At 34.8% G+C, this 22,478-nt stretch overlaps 1 protein-coding gene across 4 annotated transcripts in view; it reads left to right on the top strand.

Annotated features, from left to right (window-relative positions):
• ASCC3 (activating signal cointegrator 1 complex subunit 3) overlaps positions 1-22,478 on the top strand; it is a 283,273-nt gene that overhangs the window by 160,844 nt on the left and 99,951 nt on the right. For all 4 annotated transcript variants that reach the window (XM_050709555.1, XM_035561717.1, XM_035561719.2 and 1 more), the window contains exons 15-16: positions 16,754-16,945; positions 17,273-17,497. In XM_050709555.1, the coding sequence (XP_050565512.1) occupies positions 16,754-16,945; positions 17,273-17,497 (417 nt within the window). The remainder of the gene's footprint in view (positions 1-16,753; positions 16,946-17,272; positions 17,498-22,478) is intronic.

Here is a 22,478-nt window from a genome sequence, read left to right as displayed (position 1 = left end):
GTTCCTGTGAGGGAGCATATTCCTTGAAGTAACCACTGAGATCTCTTGTTTAAGGAATATATCCAAGACAATGGTTGTAAGAGACTTCTATTCTTTCACAGTACCATACAGGTCTGAAGAATTCATTCATTGATAGTGAAACGTGAGAGGAATAATTGTAGTTGATTATTTTCAACCATTGTGTTAGTACCATGATTTAAAAGCAATGTGAACCCTTATGAAAGATTTCATCTTATGAATTGTTTCTTTTGCTCTCTCTCACTTAGTTACGACTCACCTGTTAGAGTTTTATGTTTATCATGTTCTATGATTCTATGAACTGTTTTCCAGTTGAATTGATCCTAAATACTTAACTATTGGGTGAGTTTTGAATGCCTGCCATTCTCATAATCCTGCACAGCGCCCTGCCACAGTCCTATTTAAAATACTAATTAGACACAAATTCCATCTTATACATTAGTATTTATGCAGAAAACTAATTATGTTCATTATTTTTCTTTTTTTTTAGCAGAATCAAGTAATTATTTACTCATTTGAAAATTATAGTCTTATAGCCTTATTTATTAAGAATACTTTTTTTTTTTTTCCTCCTACACAGTCCAGTTTCTTTAAATTTCAGATTTCCACTTGTGGAGAAGATAAACATTAAATGTAAACAGAGATATTTATTATACTAAATGACTAAGGAAATAGGTGGAAGGTTGATGACAAAACCCTCAACTATTAATAAACCTGTAAAAGGAAAAGCAAAATGATAATTAAGAACATAAAGAATATAGCTAGAGCATATTGGAAAAAAGGCAAGATGTATAAGATTCTATCCACATGCAAATTCCCAACGAATTCCTTGCCCCCAGCACAAGAAGGATGTTGATCTGTTAGAATGGGTCCAGAGGGGGGCCATGAAGATGATCAGAGGGCTGGAGCACCTCTCCTATGGAGAAATTCTGAGAGCCGGGGTTGTTCAGCCTAAACAAGAGAAGGCTCCGGGATGACCTCATTGCAGCTTTTCAGTACTTAAAGGGAGCTTATAAAAAAGATGGAGAACAACTTTTTGCTCAGTCAGATAATGACAGAACACAGGGGAATGGTTTTAAACTAAAAGGTGGGATTTAAATTAGAGGCTAGGAGGAAATTTTTCACTCAGAGGGTGGTGAGGCGCACTGGAACAGGTTGCCCAGAGAAGCAGTGGCTGCCACATCCCTAGAGGTGTTCAAGGCCAGGCTGGATGGGGCCTTGGACAACCTGTTCTGGTGGGTGGTTTCCCTGCCTATGGCAGGGTGGTTGGAGGGGATCTTTAAGGTCTCTTCCAACCTGAGCCATTCTATGAAATTCATGTTGTGATATAAAGTTTCATGCAGTTTTTATGAGACAGACCTAGTAAATATTTGAAAATTAACTAAAAAAAAAAAAGGGGGGCAAATAAATTACTTCACTTATTTATATATGTATGTCAACTATCAGGAGGACTTAAATTTTGGGGAGATTATGGGACTACAGCAAAATGTTGCTGTTATGCATAGTCTGGAAATACCTCATTTGATTTCCTTATAAAATGATTTGTGGCATTAAGGCAGAAAGTAAATTTGAAATATCTTCAAAGTCTTTGTCTATTGTGGAAATAGAAAAACGTTTCTAGGAACAAGTGTGATGAAATATGTCACTAATAATAAGGGGAGAAAGCTAATTGGAATTGTTGTAGTTCATCTTGATTATAGTTTTAAATTGAGTATTGAGAGCCATCTCGTGGCCATACTGGTTAATGCATATCCATGCTGCTGATTTTGTAGGCTATTATTCTATTGTTCATTGTTTCACGTCAGAGCATTTTGAAGAATGAAAATTAAAAAGAAACCTAATAACTTTTTTTTAATGTTTGTTTGTTTCATGAGTAAGAGTTAAGTGAGCAGTCACTGTGGGGCAGGGGGACATAAATGCATTCTACTTCCAGGCACGTAGCTTGAAATGCAGCTCACAGCACCTGAAGCTGGGAGTCTGTCAATATAGCAAATGGATAGAAATAGCTCCTCTAAATCATAATTTACATCATCCATGTTAGATGGCTAGAATTTAACTGGTCCCTCATGATGTGCTTATGCAGGCAATTAGCCTACATATTAGTGGTAAGAACATGGGGAAATTAAAAGTTCCAGGAGCCTTCGGGGGCTCTGCCTTCATACTTAATCCTGAAAAAATGTGAAAATCTGCTTGACCGGAAGGATGGCTTCTTTACATTCATATGAAATTTTGGAGATAACTTGTTCTTATTCCCTCTTTCCCTTCCTTCCTTTCTTCCTTGCTTCTCTTCTTGTACTTATTAATGGATCATAGTATATAATACAGCATGGAAAAGTTTTAGTTGAGTATAATGTATAATATATTTGTATAGTGTGTGTATATATATGTATAAAGTACATGTATAATAATATATGGGCTACATTCACTGTTGGTAAAACAATGCATGTTTTAGCAAGCTAAAAATTTTTATCCAACAATTTTAAGCATTTATTTTTTCCAGATCCATTAATTAATAATTGGTTTGATTGCTGGAATAAGAGTTAATAGTAAATAGAACAACTCATTATTTGTGTTAGTGGAAACCTTTTTTCCCCTCCAGAGGACTTGTCCATGGCAAGGGAAGGGCTGTGGCAATGTAACATATTATGGGAAGATGCATGTTTTATATTTGGGGCTTCTAAGGAGGATGAACTGACTTTATGATAAATGATGCCTTCTGAATAAGTTACCACTGTCACCAATAGAAACAGTGTAAACTCTCCATTCCTATTTTTAGTATAATGTTCTGTGGTTCTATTATGTTCAGGCATTTAAAGCCACAGGATGATGTGATCAATTTTCATGTGTAGGGCCATTAACTTTTCAATTGTTCCTTCAGTTTCTCTGTGAGAGGAAGTATTTGGTATCAGAATAAGCAGGGATTAGTGTGAAGACAGATAATGTAAGTTCAAGTAGGTTCCAATTTACTCAGAATAGTAAGTGATATTTAAGAGCTATTGTTGATATGTGCCATCTGGAAGTGTTGATACAATGCCACCTGAGTCAGTTGCAACAGAAATTTGTTGCAATGCAAAGTCATTTGAAGGTCTATTTTGTCTGTTTCTTTCCTGGATAGTTTTTGGTCATTAGTCTAAATCAGAAACATGCCAGATGAGTGGTCTCCAGGGTGAGGTGTAGCACAGAGGTTTTAGTAGTCAGCACACGGTACCTACAAATGCGTGGTGTGTCTGAGCTCCCGTTTCAGTAGGTGGAGTTCAGCATGTTTAAGGCGGTGGAGCCTGGATGGGAGAGGATGGCTGAGCTCAATCTGGGGCAGACACTGGGCAAGCAGGGGGCAGAAATGCTGTAGAAGCCCCCACTGCCTGATGCCTGTCTGCTGTGAAGGGTGCTTAGACTCCTACTTCAGCTTTACAAAACTGCGTGTAGACAGCTACAGCGTAGGTGTCATAATCTCAAACCAAGCCATGCTATATCAAGCTGCTGGCAGGTTGGCCTGTCTCAAATGGTATGGCAGTTACTTTACTTTCTAGGGGCATTTCTCCACATCACACAGCATTAGCTGGCCCTTTTATCTTCAGCTTTAGCAGGGTACAGATTAAACAAATATGATGGAACTATCCGGTTATCTCAAGTGATGTCTTCTGAAAGAAGAAATGGAGTAGGAAATCTTTTCTAGGTTGCTCTCAAGATTGAAAGACTGTGCCAAAATTGTAAGTTGTCAGTCTGTTTCTATAAATCTGATTAGAAAGGCTGTCTGATGCTATCACAGAAGAGAGGCACAATAGGTTTTCCTCCAGTGAATGGTCACTGGGGATAGCGGAGATAATACCGGTGCTGTAAGTAAGCGTAGCCTCTGTGTTTCTATTCTGTGTAAAACTTCTGGGGCAAGATAATCAGCCATTCCATATTTGGAGCTCAAAAAACAATTTAAAAAATGTCTGAAATCCCCAAATAGCTTCAGAGATTTAGACTGGAATTTGCAAAGTAAAATATTCTTAGATATGTAAACCAATTTGTGAAGGTGATATGATCGCCAAGTTTGCTTTTGTGATATATCTTATATATTATTATTTATCCGTATTATATATTATATTATTTTTTATCAATTACATTTTATATATCATATAATATTTTATATTGGCTTTCAAAGTGCATGAGAAAATCAAGCAAAACAGTAAAAGCTGTAGAAATGTTTGTCACTCTAATCTAATTAAAAGTTCATAGGGATTACATGAGTCAAAGATTCTGCTCTCCTTTTATTCTGATTTTAATTCATATTACAATAATACCATCTTGAAACCACTGAAATCTGATGTACTGGTAATAACCCTGTAGTATGCGTGTGTTACAAAACTCCACAAATTTGATGTTTGCTTTAGCACTGAACCATGCCATTTGGTTCACTTCTGTGCCTTCTGGGAAAGTTTCTCTTCTTCCGTATTGGAAAGCTATTAATATGTTTTAAAAGCGATTGCAGTGTGTTAGTTATAGAGCTGTTTTACATGGATAGTACTAGTTTTCACTCTTCATGTAAGGAAAAAAAAAACCACACACCTTTATTTGTATATATATATTTTTACTTCAACTTCAGTTATTTTTGCCATTAAAACAGCATGGAGATATTCAGTTCTAAAATGTTATTACTTACTTAGAGCAGTAAATTACACAAATATATTAGTTTTAAGGAAAGTGGATATTGTTTAGTATTTGCTTTCCTTATAGAGTCATAGAATCGTAGGATATGATTGGAAGGAACCCAAAAGGATCATCAAGTCAAACTCAGTGTCCTAACAGCTCAGCAAATGCAGCATTACAGATATGAATTCAAATTCTAGGTAAAGCATTTTGCAAAGCCTTTTGAGATTGGGCTGCTTTTAATAGAAGGCAAAGTTGTGAGATGAGAAATATTTTTTCAGAGATGAAATGCATGAAGGGTGTAATAATTTGAACAGATATGAATATTAATTGTAAAGAAGACTTTATATAATTAAAAGATTTTTAAAAATGAAGCTCACAGTATGGTATTTAACACTTTGAACAGTCATTAGCACTAATGTATGCACAACAAGTAAACAGAATATGGAAACTGGAAATTAATCCAGGTTGGAGAGGGTCTGCCGAAGCAGCACAGCAACTCCCTTGTCACCTGTTTTGTGCTGCTATGCACTGCATTAAGTGAGAAAGTAGTAATCTCCTTACTTTTCCCTCCACCGTGTAGTTAATTCTCCATGGTATACTTGATATAGATGAGATATTTTCTTAAATTTCCTCTAAAATCTATGTTCTGTGCGTGTAAGCTTGCTGAAGAAACTTTTTAGCCAGCTTTAAAATAATGGTGTACAGATTATAGTAGCTTAATAATAGTGAGCTTCTCAGTTTTTACAGAGGATTTCTAATCTAGTTTACAAAGCAGTTGGTTAAACTCACGTTGACACAATATTTTTTTCTCAAAATCTGTGTAAATAGATTGTAAAAATGATTTACGAAAGAAGATAGGTGTTCCTTTGCTCAAAGATGTCAGCTGTATGTGCTAGGTACATGCTTAAATTATGGTAGAGGTAGAGTACAATCTCTCAAAGCCAAATTTAATTATAAATAATTGTCTCATCTCTGTGATTTTTAAACTTTACAAAGCAATTATCTTGCAGGCTTCATGAAGTATGAAACATAAAATTGGTAATTGACATAAAATAATGGGACTATAAAGGCTAGATATGGAGAGATTTTGTTGTTGGGGTTTTACTTTTTTTTTTTTTCTTTTTAATAAAGTAAAGGAGAAAGGCATAATAAATATTAAAACCTTTTTCTTCCAAGGGGTCTCATAATTTAGCAGAGGTCTGTTGGAATATCCCTCATTTGAACAGGATCTCGTTGTAAAACCAAGCTCTGTGGAGTGCTCCTTTCTTTGAGCAGCTGGTTTCCTCTGGTAAAAAGCCTAATAGTTGCCTCAGTTTAACTGACAATCTGTCTTTAAATTCCCAAGTCTGCTGGCCAAAAGACCGTAGCAATATAAACCTTCTTGGTACACCACTTATTAGATGCTACTTCTGTGCCCTTTCAGGTGTGTAAAGACACAGTGTTACCTTTGAATCTGACTTTGAACGATTTTTAATAGTCCACAGGCTTCACAGTTGTACTCTGAGGTAGCAGAGATTGTGAGAGCAGCCTGCTAGCAATTTGAAATAAAATTAATGAAAAAGACAACACAGTTGTCAAAGGTGTTGATAATAAGCTGACTGCAGCATTGATCATAAGTCCTACAGATGATATGTATCCCTATGAAATGTTTCTTGTCCTGAGCATACAGTGGAAAAATTTATGAAACGGTAAGGCAAAGAGATAATTCTGAGAGAGGTAAATTTATGGAAATTTGATAGGGTGTGCATTTGAGTCAGGACATGGGCACAAGGAATAAAAAATTCACAGGAAAGCAGGTCCCACAATTTATGGGTCTATTAATTTCTAAATAGTTTTTTTTTTTTTTAGTACTAAGATAATTATCACTCATAATTAATCAGGTGAGACTATATGAACATATGGAAAATCATAAACATCCATAAATTTTCATTTTCTTTGAAGATTTTTCAGAAGTTTTTCTTGTAAAATTTGACATTTGGTGACACTGAGCTACATCTCAAATCCTTGGAACTCTTGTAGAATAGCAAAGAGACAGGAGGAATAAAACATCTTTGGTTCTGAGAGTTGTTTAATACATTCTTAATGCACAAAAAAAGTATGCTAACCTTTCATGGGGTGCTAATTACATCATGATTTTTCTTTCGTTTTTTTAATGGGTCTGGGTATTGCACATGTGTCAAGGAAAAATATTTTTATCATGATGCAGATGTTCTGATGTGCTAGTTTTTTCTTGTTAAAGTTGAGGTTACATAGTTCAAGTCAATTAATGAATTGAGAGTATAATTTGACTTTTTTAGTATAGGAACTACTTTTATTCTACATTTTCTTTTATCATTTCTGCTTGATATTATGTTTATTTTTTTCCATCTTGTAGGGCAGGAGCTAGAAAAGTGAAAAGATCAAGCCACAATACCAAAACAAAAGACAATTAATACTTACAATTTCTCTCTAAAAGGAAACAATTATTTTCCTGTTTTAAGATAAATTTCAGCTTTTCATGGTCCCACATACTGATGCTGGTCTAAAGTTGTTTGAAAACCCTATAGATTATTAATTCATACTGCACATTTACAATTACCTACAAAACTTTAAAGAGAAGTTCCTTTCTTCTGAAGAATCCTCAATATGTCACTTTGCATAGCTGTGAAGTTGCTGTGGACTGTTATAGTTTAATTATGAAATGAGAAATACGCTTAATGTTCACAGATAGATTTTATTTTCATGGCTCAGCAGAGTGGCAGTTTTGAGTATAACGGAGAAGCAAAGGAGGTGTTCTCAAATATAACAAATACTTCTACAGAAACCATGCAATATCAGATTTCTGTTGAAGCAGAAATATTGAAATTTCTACACAGTTAAGCACAGCAACAAAAGGTTTAACTAGGTCTCCAGAGGATGTCAGTATTTGAACTGAAACCAGTACAAATTCATCCTTGCTGTTGCCATGCTGCCCTTGCATGTCATCAAACTCTCCCTGTATCAATTTCTTTTCATTGTTCTATGTGTTCCCTACTGGCTAGTTTTTATAACAGCAGACTGAAAACACCTTCTGCTGCCAGAAAAATGGACCAAGACTGATGACTCCTTCATTGCTGCAGTCCAAGTGGTTAACAAATATGACAGCAGAGCTTCTTGTCTCAAGGGCCAGAGAAGTATAGATACTTTTCTGCATTTTATACGTTTCATACATCTATTCCCAGGGAGAGAACAGTATGATTCCAAATTAATGGGAAAGAAAACCAAAGCTTTATATGATTTTGCATGCATTTGAAAATCCTGTTATAAAATTAATTCAATTTTAATTGATGTTCATTTTCATGTTATTGGTAAGCTGAAATATTTTAACACTTCTGTTCACTGTAGAGTCCAGATTTACATCATACTGAAGTAGTGCAAAAATGTCTTTACATAATTTATATTGCATTTTCTATAAACAATAGAAATATTTTTATCATTGTACAAAATAAGAAAATTAATTAGCAAATTGTGTATTTTATTCTTCATGTATTTTCACTCATTGATGGTGCGTAAGCTGGGTCATTATGAACATTTCCTTTCTGAACCTAGTGCTGGTTCCCATTTGTGTTTACGTAGAATTGTTTTTCATTTTAAGTTCTTAAACCTTGTACCTGAGTATCATTAATTCCTTCAGTTGTAAGATAGACACCTCAGTCTGGCTTTATCTGAAATATTAAGTTACACTGGTCCATGTTATTAAATTCTGGCTCAAGTTGATTTAGTGTATTATCTATACAAATAGGTGTGTTGTTGTTGTTTTGTTGTTTTTTTTTTTTTTTCTTTGTAACAGCTAGGCATTAAGTGAGATAATTTGAAACTATGTCTACATCCCCAGTAACTTGTTACAAAGCCATCTTTTGTGCACTGTCAAATTTGCATTTATGATTCTTTCATTCTTGGCTTGTCTGGCTTGCTCAGAAATGTAATATTTTAGCAATACTAAATTTTCTTAGCTTCTCCCAACACTGAGGTCCGTAAATGCTTTTATCTTCTGTATTACAGATTACAGAACCGAAGAATCAAAGATTAAATGTAACATTTAACTCTTGTTCAGTGTTTTAAATCTGATTGATTTCTGTTCTTCCTCCTCCCATAGAATCTTATCTCATTCTCCATGCACCAACTTTTTTCAGCGAAAAACACAGGGGTACTGTAAAAAGATCACAATGAATAATGCAAGATGTTTCTGGACAACATACCAATCCATTCTTTAATAACACTCATCACTCCTTAATCTGCCAATTGGATGAGACACAATATTATGCAATATATAGGTTATGATCTGTGATAATAAGGCCAGGGCAACAGAAAAACATAGCAGAAATTCTGTCTTGCGTCTTTTCTTGTGAATCAAAAAGTGAAGGATAGTCTATAGGTATTTTGTGAACATATTCACTGATTGGAGCATAAAAACATGAAGAATAATGATCTTACCTGTACTACTGCAATGTACATTTTAAACCTTCATCATTCTGACAAAACCACAGTATTGTCTATCATATAAAAAGTACATCAAGGAATCACTGAATTGCCAGATTTCAGATTCCCAAGTTACCATTAGTGCGTGAGAAGTATTCCAGCAATAATTAATGTTTTTCTTTATTAAAACACTTCATTCCTCACTTTTGAAAGCAGAAAAGTCTTTTTGATCCATATTTACAGAACTCATTTTCATTTAAAAAGAAAAATAGCTTCCCAAGTTTTTTCTTCAAAGAATTTCTATAAACACCTGCTCTGTAAAAATATATATATATAAAAAAAATTAAAATCAAAATTTATGGCTTTGAAGAAATGAGGCTATTATTTTGCTTGAATAAAAATACAGTTATGTTAGAACAAGACAGTCATAGCTTGAATAGGTTTCTTGGCAGTTGTTCCTAATTGTCCGGACTTTTCCTCCTTTCTTTTTTAGTACAGTTCTGCTAATTGTGGTTTAAATACATTTAAACTGAATTCTTTGAACTCTGCAGGGACTTTCTCTGTGTTTTACAAATAACAGCAAATCAGTATGTTATATAGACCTGAAGTATTTTTAAAACTTTCACTGAAGAGGGTTAGCTCTGTTCTGGAGAAAATTATGTGCACATGTGTGTACGTGTAGAGAGAATTACTTTTAGTGCAACAACTGAAAAAAAAACGGTATGTGCTCCACTGAGGAATAAGGACAGACAGATTCCTATTCTAAACAAGTATTTATAAATTATAAATTGACAGGAGACAACCCTCAATAGATAGGAACCTGCATGCACGCAAAGAAGAGAAGGTTCAGAAGAAAAACAGTTGTAATACTATAATAAAGAAAATTAGTCCTGAGTTCTGTTCCTCATGATGTCATTCAAAGAATTGTTATCCTTACATTGATATTGATAGGATACGCTACTGAGGAATATGTTTAAGCAAAGCAGTCACACTACTCTCCTTTCTTTCTCCTTCAGAGGTGTTTTTAAAGCACTTTACAGAACTTACTGAGGTGATTTCAGTAAATTGATCAGAGCAGTAACTCATAGGTTTAAACAATTCTAACTTTAATACAGTGAACTTAAATCTCCAGAGGGAGACAATTAGATTATTGACTCTTCCAGGAGAAATTCAAACTGATTCACATTTGTTTGCTAGAATTACCTTCTTCAAATACTATCTTGCCAGGTACCCGCTAATTATAACTCAGTAAAAGAGTAAGTGTTGGACAGAGATATTACTTCAGGATATCTATACAAAGTTAATAGATAGATATATTTAAAAAGTGAAGGTTTAGAGAATGAGCGTGCATACTTATTAAGCAGAATAGCATATTGGCCAGCCTGCATCCCTCTACATTCAGTGATCTGCTAGGTCATGCAAGTCCTCTCCACTGAGTAGAGCTCTTGGTAGTCTGAGTTCTCCACAGGAACCAGCTGCAGTGTGAGCAGTGATGCCAGTGCTGCTGTTCCCAGGAAAGAGCAAGAGAAGTAATGAGAGGGCGTATCAACAAAGAAGCACTACCTCAATCCAGTGTATTAAACTGATGAGTATCTTTTTCAAAGTGACATATATAACTTCATAGAAGAGCTTCATGACAAGTCATTTATACGTGATTTAGAAGGTTTTTACAGCCAGACTGTAAATAACTGCATCTTTCTGTCAACATAAATCAGCCAATGAACAAATCTCCTGTCATTTTTTAATAAATAAATAAATAAAATAAACTTCTCTGATTTCATATTCTTTAAGCTATAGGTAATAAATCTGTGCCCTCATTATCTCCTTCCTCCAGTTTCAATTTATTATACGATTTGCCTGCATCGTGACATCATCAATGTAGGCACCTCTAACTGTTGAAATCTATAAACTAAGTCTTCTTAAAGTAGCATTCCTTCTGTCCCTAATCTTGATGTAGTGCAGAGACCATTAATAACAGGTCAGGCAATTACAAATTTAGGTAAACAAGTTCTTAGGAAGGGAGCTGTGTCTGGTAGAGGTCCTCTCTTTTTGTCTAGATTTCATATTTTTTGGAAGAATGAATTTTATTTTTTTTCTTAACATCAATTACAGGACTTCCTATTCTAAAGCATAGACATATTTGAAAATTTTATATATTATGTTTAATATAATGTAAATATTTTTTTATGTTGTTTCTTAAGAGGTAGGGAAGTAAGACAAGATAAGAACCAATTGTTTAGTATATATTCATCACAGCAATGTAGTCAACTTTTAAATCCTTGAGGGAAAAATTCTTTGAAAAGCTAATTCTTTGCTTCTCTAATAAAATACTAATTTAATCTTGCTTCTGCTGCATAACATGACACTTCATCCTTGCCCTAGAAACAAATGCTGATAGCTTAGTTATTATGCAGACAGTACAAGTTGAATAATACAAATAAAAGTTCTAACTCATAAAAGAGAGTCCTCAGGTAAAATCATTATAGCTCAGATGCATTCCTTTTTTCTCCCTTTAGACTCCAATATATTTTTCTTCAAGTTCAGTTTCTTGTATAAACTCTGGGATAGTGTTACTGCTTGTCATCATGGTTTAGTATTTTCTCTGTATTTCATATATTTGTTCTAACTGTGTACCTTAAAGTCATGTGTTTTTTTTTCCTGTAATAAGAAACTATTATATTTTGACTTCATACTTAAGGAGCCCTTGTCTTTGATTTTTTGTCACTATCGAAATTTTGATCACTCCCCCTTGAAACAGCAGTTTTAAATAATAGAATATGGTTTGGCTTGTATAGATTAATTAATATGCAATATTCAAATAGTGAATTCTGAAAAGCAAAAATGGTGAATGCAATCCTAAAGCAAAATCATGCAATCCTGTGAGCATTTCTTTTCCTTTCTCTTGATCCTTATATATACTGATGTTCTGATAGGCTTCCCTCTTCACTTCCTAAATGGATGAAGACTTCTCTTATTTTACCTTAATCTCACGAATTTTGAAATGGAGTCAGTATTCTTTAAGTGAGACAGGAAGAGAAGATTCAGCAGTACAATTAATTTGAATGAAGTAAAGGAAGCTCATTTTGTTGCAACTTTAAAAAATTCAGAAGGTCAGCCAGAGAATTGCTTTTTCTGATGTCTTTAGGAATGTTACAAATTGGTTGTTTTGGGAATAACTGAGCTGCATTCATCCCACAGTAGTAACACTAATTAAAGTTGCCGTTCATTGAAAGCTGCAGTAAAAGATATCTTATTTTGTTTGTTTTAGATGTCTGTGATACCTGTGCTGAGTGCAAGCACTCAGCAAATGAAGCTAACACGGCCTCAAAATTAAGAGCTAGTACTTTGTAGGGTACAAAGAATAAAGGATGGGAATAAATTGCTCAGAATCGTTCAAACCAGTGAACAAATACGAAGGTGCATTCTGAGCAAACTGCAAGTGCTGCCCTATTGTGAACTCCACAGAAGGGAAATTACAGTGATTGAGTCTTACAGTCATAAGCATGAAGTTTTGCTGTAGTTAAGGTGATTGTGAGAAAAATACTAGAATAGCCTGTGCCATTTCTTTTGCTGGAAGAAAATTCATGATAGTCAAAAACTGTGTTATTAGTGGAAAAAAACGACCAACATTCAAAGTTGCAAATAAGTATTTTCAAAACGAAGAAGCATAAAGAAGAAATAAGTAATATATAGAAAGAAAAATAAAACGTGATTTTCCAAGTAGTGGCAATATTAGTCTGTCCTAGATTAGTGTATTAATCAGAGATTAACAAAAAGACATTAACTAAAGTTTCACTTATTCATAGCTGCTTCTTGTAATCAAGCTTTATTGCTCTTTTTTACTTGTTTTTTAGATAAAATAAGAAAAAAATATCTATAAGCCTATTGAAAGTTTAATTCTTTATGGCTAATGATGTATTCAGACAAAAAGCATGCATCATACAGTCTTTATGAATGATGGTACTTTTGTGATACTGGGTGCAAGTAGAAGGTAAGGAAGCGTGAAGAGTTATCCCTAAAGGTTGTTTAAATATTTTTTTCTTTTATGTGTGCTTCATTTCTAATTAAAATTAAAAAGCATATTCTGAAGTGTCTAATTGCAGCATTTTTAATATCTTAATCAAAAAGTACATGAAATTCAAAACTTTGAAAGGAGAAATGTAGGTGACAGCAAGCTAAACTAGGAATTTATTTAATGCATAGTATTTTAAATGCACATGCACATGTAAGCAAAGGTCATAAATCTGCAGCCCTCTTGAGCAATAAGAGAGAGGAAAGAAAATCAATTCTAATCAGGCGAACAGTGCCAGACCTCATAACAACGACTTCTCCGTACACCTGAGACACTTAATACCATTTCATATACATTTTAAGCAAAATGCTTTAGTCTGTAATAGAAAAAAGATGGGGGTACTGAAACTTTTAATAGTTTCACTTCTGTTATATAGCAATTATTTGTTTTGTTGTCTCTGAAATTATTTCTAGATTTAACAGAACAGCCATGCAATTCATTGAAGCGAAATCTTAGGAGGTCTGTTTGCAAATATGCTGCCATTAATGGATATATGTTGTGTAAGCAGTCTTCCAAGCCATCACTGAGATATCTTGTCTTTTTTTTTTTTTCTTACATGTTCTCAAGTGTTTGTAGAATTTGGTTACTTAGTTGTTCTTGAACTAACTTGCCTTCTATCTCTGTAATTTAAAATGTCCACAAATTTATGAAAGAAAATCAAGTCAATTTCTGTACAGTTAATGGAAACATCATTATTTTCAGGATTTTAGATAATTATTTTATGGGATTGTCATTTGTTTTTTGCTATGTCAAAAATAAGCTTTGAGTTTTTCATTTAAAAATTAGATGTTTAAAAAAAACAACAAATGAACATTTTGATGATGAAACGAAACATACAGGTTGTTTGTCTTGTATGTCTGAAAAATTTCATTTAATGCATCTCTATATTGGTTACTCCTCAGCCTGGAAGTCTAGCACGTCACAGATTCAATAAATATTTAGACAAAACCTATGAATATTAAATATTCCAAACATATTATTTTAGAAAAATTGGTAGATTTTAGGAGCATTTAAATATACTTTCTAAACATGCAACTCTATGTGTATAGTTGTAACTACATATTTTTACATGATTGATTAATCTTAAGCTTGTAAGTACTTGAGTTATAGTCAGACTGTCATTGCCACATCTTAATGGCAAATCTTTCTGGCATAAAATGTTCCCTTTCCTCCTCCTCTTTTCCTGTGTTCACATTCTCAAGTACCTTTATCTGAATTAGTGATATTGTAGCTCCTTTAACTATAAACAAACAGTAGTTTCCTTCTCTATATAGCATTAGATTTTATTCTTCTACTTTCCCGTTGGTAAATTTGCCTGTCTTTCAACCACATTATAAAACGTAAGCAATCAGGTTACAAACAGAGTTATGTACTTTTTAAATTGTGGAGGTTTAAGTGCAGGATTTGGCTTTTTTCAGCTACAGATAATTTTTAGAGTGTAATTTTTGATATTGAATAATTGTGCTTTCTGAAAAATAGTTACATTAATACCTGTAAAATAGATGTGTGAGACCAATAAAAGCTCTACTAAAAAACTGGAATTTCTGATGGTTGTCATACCACATAGGAAGATTTACTTTATTTAAGATACAAGTTAATTTCATTGTTAAATGCTTACAGCAAGTTCTGAACGTAGTCAAGATCAATTCAAATTACTGTTCTGCAATTATTCTTAGCTTTGCAACTGAAGTGAATTTTCCACATGCCTTTCTTCTGTGGGATTTGTTGCTGATACACTATCAATGCAGTCCTTGGTGCATTTGTGTTCTTTATGAAGTATTTCTTTTCATTCTCTGGCTCATAAAACAGTGGTACATGAACTGCACAACCACTTTCTCAACTTCTGTTTTATTCATTTTTACACGCTGCAGCGCAAATTAAATTTGCCAAAAATTCTTGTGTAGTTAAAAGCTGAATTTGATTTCCTTTAAATGAATAGTAAATAATTACAGCTAAAGCAGAAAAGATCAGATATTGAGAAATTGGATAATTATGAAGCCTAGAAAATGTTTTTCCTACAGTATTTTTCTTTTCATGTCCTCTTTTATAATTGCATTCCCATCTCTATGTATTTCTGTGTTTGCAGAGATTTATTGTTCATGTTTGGCAGTATGCCAGTAATATGAACCATGTTTTTCTTTACCCACTCTGTATTCCTTAAGTCAACTTTCAGTGGCTGTGTGTCAGGTACTAGTAAATGTACAGTCTGAAAAAAAAAAAAAAAAAAAAAAACCATAATTTGATCTAGAAATAATTCACTATAATATACAGGGCTGAAAGTACAGTGCCAGAGTTAAAATACCCTTAACTCTTCTGTGGTCTATAGAAAAGTACCATTTCTCTGTTGACAATGATAATAAAGAAATCTTTTAGGGAAAGATCAGAGTCGTTGTTACCACAACCCCCCTGGTGTCGTAGCCAGCAGTGATCTGTTTTGGAAGGCAGTGGTATTCAAAAGAGATGGGAGGAAATCAGTAGTTTTTGTGGCAAATGAGTACATTGAAACGTGAAAATCTGAGGAACCAGTAGCCAGGGTCTAGGGTAAAAAGAGATTTCATAAAGCATGCTTTGTGACCTTATAGTTAAGTTCATACAAGCTTGTTTGAAGGTCCTTTATTCCAGTTTACACCAGGACTGTTCTGCCTTTCCTCCTGTCATCTTAGTTATAATGAAAGAGCTGTACCTTTTGTGATACTTGAGCTTTAGCCTAAACCCATGTTTCTGAAAAGAAGGAGAATGGTTCCCATTGGGCTAAAATGGCACGAGCTCTAGAGGTTTGGGTTTCCTGTTTAAATGGCTGGGTTTCTTTTTTCCTTCCCTGTTGTTTCTGGAAGACACGCTCCAAAGCAATTCAAGTTTCAGATTTTAGTGTTTGGAAGGGATATTAGCTTTTCTTAACTTTGAGTCCCTATTCAGTTTAGGGGAAGCATGGTAGAGCTAGCACCCAGAAATAAGGGAGACATTCTTATGGGGATCTTACTTGGAGGGAGTTTGGAAGACCTGTGATTTTTGCAAACTGACATCCCAGTCTCCTGTGCATGGGAGGATGTAAATGTAAAAATGAGGGGCAGGTGAACAGTTTGGTTACATAGTGTGAACTTCTTAATCTTAGTGTGATCTTCTTAATCTACACTGTGCCAAGATGATGCAATGGCTGGAGGTGGGAAGGGTATCCCTTCCTTAATGTTAAGTATGGTTTGTGGCCTGCTACTTAAGCCTGTTCTAGCTGCTTGCATAGTCTGAAAGAGTTTATTTTAAGTACATGAATTGTCTGTTTTCAGTGTTCATGCTGGTTATCCCTAAATTTGGGTCTCGGTTTACATGAAGCTCTATTTTTTAAATAGTATTCTTTTGAACAATGAAGTGTATATTCTTTGGAAAGTAAGAATAGAATTCAAATTAATTTATAGCAAATTGTGAGGTATTGGTTCTGACAAAAAGCTTGACACTAACAGAAATAGTTCCTTTCATATGACTCATAATAATATTCTTTTTTTCCTTCCTTTTTTTTTTTTTTTTTTTTTTAAATACAGGGCTTCTTGTACTGTAATTGGAAGTGAATTTAATTTTTATGCTTGTCCATTCTAGGTACAGAGATCCAGAAATAAGCAGTTACGTGAGCTGTTTCCAGATGGATTTAGCATTCATCATGCAGGAATGCTGCGGCAAGACAGAAGTTTGGTTGAAAACTTGTTTTCTAATGGACATATCAAAGTCCTAGTTTGTACAGCTACACTTGCCTGGGGTGTCAATCTTCCTGCTCATGCCGTTGTTATTAAGGTAAGAGATGATATACTCTGCACATGGTTATCTGTCTTAGAAGAAAACTGTAAAGAAGCATAGATAGCAAGATCTTTATTGTGGGTTTGGGGGCTGGAGGGGATATGTCTGATTGACTTGAAATGTTATTTATATCTCATTAAACTGATTCTTACTAGTGGGAGTCTAGTTTGTATAGTAAAGATTTAAATATATCAAAGATTATGAGAGGATTAGTTAAAGTACACTTCTGAAATCATGCTGTATTTGCCTAATTTCAGTATTCAGCTCATCAAGATTATATTCATGTGTATTTATGTTAATTTTTATTAACTTTTCCTCAACCAGGGAACACAAATATATGCTGCAAAAAGAGGCTCCTTTGTTGACCTTGGAATTCTAGATGTCATGCAGATATTTGGTCGAGCTGGACGGCCTCAGTTTGACAAATTCGGAGAAGGCATCATTATTACAACTCATGATAAACTCAGTCATTACCTGACTCTTCTTACTCAGCAGAATCCAATTGAAAGCCAGTTTCTTGAAAGTCTTGCAGACAACCTAAATGCAGAGGTAACTTTTGAATTATTTAGCACAACTAGCAACTCTAACAGGAATAATATTTGAAAAAAAAATGCATTATTTTCACACATAAAATATCTAAAATGGAATTTTCATATATTACTGTGAATCTTTAAGTGTATATTTTAAAGAGGAATGAACTGTTAGACATGAAAATATTGCAGGCCTTATACAAAAGGTAATAGATAATAGAACTAGTATGGAGGGTCAAATATCATTAAGATAAAGCTGTAGAAACACCTAGCATTTGCATTTAATCGGAAGTGCCTTATTAGAATTTAAGCAGTAAGTATTCTGCATAACTGCAAATTGAAATCTTCAAGAAATTAAAGCATATCTTTACATAAATAAACTCACTTCATTTGGCTGACTGCAATATACGAAGAGAATAATGTATTTGGCTTACACTCTCCTCTTTGGTCTCAGTTTCACAGTGTTAATCACAACTGCTTTATTATAAATTGCAAGTCCTCAGTTTACTTCAGGTTCAAAGAAAACACATCTGAAGATGTAAAGATCTGTGCTTAGACTGAGAGTACTGACCTCCATTATATTAAAACCATTCAAAAGCTATCTAGTGTAATAACCAGTTAAAAATCTGTATATACATAAGCACACGCACTTTTTTTAAAAGGAGCCTTCAGAAATTTAAGCATGCTTAAATGAAGAAAAGAATGTTGTTTTACAAACACACTTAAGGTTTCTTCAATAAAAGTAAAGGAGTTCAGCTAGACCGAAATGTCCAGTGACATCTTAAAAGTGATTATGATTCTTAAAGATGTAAAATTTGTTTGGTCTATTAATGATGGTCTTGCTATTTTAAGATGCTTGTTCTGTTTTATCTATACAATTCTAGTATATTTTGGTATTTTTTCTGCCTTTTCATCACTTTAAAGCATTTCAGTTATTCAATCATGAATAATAATTTTAAAAGGAAATTCTGGAAGGGAGCAGAAATGGATGCGGTGACCTTTTAGAATGTCAAGATTCATCCCTTGATTCTTCTTTAAAAATGACTAAGTTTGATCATTCACCTTTAAAAAAAATCTTTTAAGGTTTTCTTGTAAGTTATTGATTCAGTTCCTGTTAATAGGAAAATTCTCTGTTCAAGTATTCTCCCTATGTCCAAGTTCTGTCACACATCAGAACTAGAATAAGGTTTAGCTGTGATGCAAATATTTCCTCACAGCTATTCCTCTTTAACTCAAGTTTCTGAAGTGGTCTGAGTACAGTCAGGGAGAGAGAAATTAAACTCTCCGAGCACATGAGATCCAAATGTGAGGAAAAGGAGCCATTTGCAATTTTCCCAACCCTCTTCATCACATTAGGAATAATAGCTTAAATCCTAAAGTTGGTTGTGAAAGCCAGGATTGCTTACTGTTCAGCACCCTAAAAATTAGGAGGGATAGGTTTGGTCCTAAGTCATAAGATACCTTCAGATCTAGGCTTCCTCTTTAGTGAGTGAGACACAAGGTGCATTCCTAGAGGACATTTTGTTGTTTGTTTGTTTGTTTTCATTCTTTATACTCTCTCTCCGAAGTATTTCAAGTACCTAACTTGAGGTACGCTTCTTACTCTTCAGTTCCTTCAGTTAAGTAAAATGAGTGTGGTTCCACACATACAGCTTGTTTTGTACCTTAATGAAAACTGAAATTTGGAAAAATAGAATAGAATCTAATCTATTACCTATGATGAGCTATAAACAAATGTATTTCTTATTATTTAGAATACTTTTTCCTTTATCTCTATCTGAAAGTTAGTCAAAACTTCTTGTTCAGAGAACATACTAGTTTAATAGAGTAACTTCTGCTGATAGTCTGTACAATTCAGTGAGGTGTGCAGTATCCGGACTTCAAAAGTCAAAAGTATTGCACCTCTGGATATCAGAGTTGAAAAAAATGCGATCACTTTGACAAGTCCTTTTTTTCTGGGAAATCTCTTAACTGGAGCATGTATGGTGCAAGATCCTTGTTATATAGGTGAAATATTTCCATTTGTGTTTGAATCATATCTTGCATGCTCATCTTGAAGGTATTCATAGTGAAACGGAGTTCTAAACGGAGGACAAATACATAACATAATCAGAGAAAAGAGCTTTGCAGTGGACTTTACATACTTTCTGATGAAGGAAGAAAGAGCTGAATATTCTTTCCTTCTCAACAAAGAATTTATTTTATTTTATTTTATTTTTTATTTTTTATTTTAATGGTGGAACTCTAGTCCTCCCACCTGTCAGGTCAGTGTAGAATTACAAAAACAAGTTGCAATAAGCACCTTTTGAGAAGTGGGTCAGTGTAGATCTCTATGATTGACTTACAGTAAAAAACAAATGGCATAGCTGTACACTGCTGTTTTTTCAGGCATGTTGCGTGTTGTTCCAAATTGTCTAGAAGCTATGTGGATGTGCTAATGTGCCTAGCTGAAATATGTAAGGAATCTCTTGTATTCCTTCCACAGAGCTCCAGCAGAAAAGCTAAGGTTTTTTTGTTTGTTTGTTTGCTGTGTGTGTGTGTGTGCACGCAGAAAAGACTGTATTGATATACTCTAAATCATCCTGCCTGTTTAGTTTAGCAAAAGAAAGCTTCCAAGGAAGTACAAAAGCTCTCTCACTAGCTGGGAACTAGAGCTACAAGGAAGAAAAAAGATAATTTTGGCCAATATTGGAAGAAGAATGAATCACCCTGTGATCTGGAGCAGCCCTCCTTTTTATGAGTAGTGGAGATAAAAGTCTACTTTCTGATGTGGTGAAGATGGTGTTTATATTATCTGATTGCATTTGAGGAAAAGAAGATTTGACTTGAAACATGAGTTTCAGTACTGTTTCTTTCCTCTCAGCTGATAATGCTTCATTAAGACAGTATAAGATATTAGCTATTCATTTCCAGCATATGATATTCTGGAGAGGGAAGAAGGGAGGGTGGTTTTAACGGGCAGCATGTTGCTCCTCTAATTTGAGCTGTAGTTCCAAAATGCACAAGTTTTCCGGCCATTCGAGAAATCACAAGGGACTGTTGTATGGCAGCTTAAGGGGAGTTGTTTTTTTTGTGTGTGTGTTTTTTTTGTTGTTGTTGTGTTTTTTTTTTTCTTAGAGTGCAAGTGAATTTACATTCATTGAACTTTCTACGCAGAAGAAATAAAAAATTAAATCATAGAATGGTCTGGGCTGGAAAGGACCTTAAAGCCCATCCAGTTCCAACCCCCTTGCCATGGGCAGGGATACCTGCCACCAGACCAGGTTATTCAGTGCCCCATCTAACCTGATCTTGAACACATCCTGGGAGGAACTAGTTCCAGTGCCTCACCACCCTCATAGTGAAGAATTTCCTCCTTTTATCTAATCTACCCTCTTTTAGTTTAAAATCATTACTCCTTGTAATGTACGTCACTACAATCCCTGACAAAGAATCCCTCCCCATCTTTCTTGTGGGCACTCTTTAAGTATTGGAAGGCCACTATAAAGTGTCCCCAAAGCCTTCTTCTCCAGAATGAGCCCCAACTCTCTGAACCTCTCTTCATGTGTCCTTTGATCATCCTCATGGCCATCTGGACCCACTCTAACAGGTCTGTATACTTCCTATGTTGGGGACCCCAGAGTTGAACACAGTACTCCAGGTGGGGTGTCACAAGAGCAGAGTAGAGGGGGAGAATCACCTCCCTTGACCTGCTGACCACACTTCTTTTGATGCAGCTCAGGATGTTTGTGGTTGGCTTTCTGGGCTGCAAGAGCACATTGCTAGCTCATGTTGAGTTTTTCATCAACCAACACCCCCCAGGTCCTTGTCATCAAGGCTGCTCTCAGACCATTTTCCACCCAGCCTGTATTTGTGCTTGGGATTGCCCTGACCCAGGTGCAGGACCTTGCACTTGGCCTTGTTGAACCTCATGAGGTTTGCAAATGCCCACCCCTCAAGCCTGTCCAGGTCCCTCTTGATGGCATCCCTTCCCTCCAGAATGCCAACCACACCACACAGCTTAGTGTCATCTGCAGACTAGCTAAGGCTGCACTCAATCCCACTGTCCATGTCACTGACACAGATGTTAAATAATAACAGTCCCAATTCCTGCCCGTGAGACCCAGACCACTCATCACTGGTCTCCACCTGGATGTTGAGACATTGAGCACAACTCTTTCAGTGCTACCATCCAGCCAATTCCTTATCCACCAAATGGTCCATCCATCAAATGTAGTAGTACTCTGAAAAATATTGCTAGTACACACTGCAGAAATTATTTGGTTACATTCAAGCTGTAGCCTTAAAAAGTCAATCCTCCTGTCCTGTCAAAATAGTAGAAGTGAAGAAGGAAAAAATAGTTTCATAGTGAGTATCCATCTAAATTTATCCAAAGATACATAGAAAATATATGGTGTGCAATATAATAAAAAGTACTTACAACTACAGCAGTTCTACCACAGAATTTCGGGATTTTGGAGAAGAGTGTATAAAACTGACTAACTAGTATAGACAGAAAATTAAATTTTGAGTTTCAGGAATAACAAATACTCCTGTATGAAATGTAAACACATAAATATATAAAACTGATGCAAAATAAACTGTTATGGTTAGATGCCAGAATAAAATAATATAGATGATTATTTTATTATTGTCCAAGCCACAGTTGTGAGGAGGAAAAAAAAAAAAACTATATTCTGTACTTCTTTAAAGATCAACCGTTTGTTTTCAGACTTTATGCAATGGTAGTGTTATCTGAAAACAGTAGTGTACTCATGGCTTTGAATTAGTGTAGATCCTGTGGCTGCAGTGCAGTTTAAAGCAGGTAAAGATGCAGGTGGAATTTTGTTGATCACTGTGGTAAATGGTTGTCAGTAAAAATAGCAATGGAAAATGCCGAAAAGCATTAGGGTAAAAAGTGCATGAAACTTTGTTTTGTCGTTTGATATGAGTGATACAATGACTTTTTGTGTTAGGAGTTTTTTTGTTTGCTTGTTTTAACGGCACAGGAGCGGTCCGTC

This window comes from Cygnus atratus, chromosome 3, assembly GCF_013377495.2.
Source record: "Cygnus atratus isolate AKBS03 ecotype Queensland, Australia chromosome 3, CAtr_DNAZoo_HiC_assembly, whole genome shotgun sequence".
Classification (NCBI taxonomy): Eukaryota; Metazoa; Chordata; class Aves; order Anseriformes; family Anatidae; genus Cygnus; species Cygnus atratus.
Note: the sequence above shows the minus strand (reverse complement) of the source record. Positions and strands in the feature narration are given on the sequence as shown.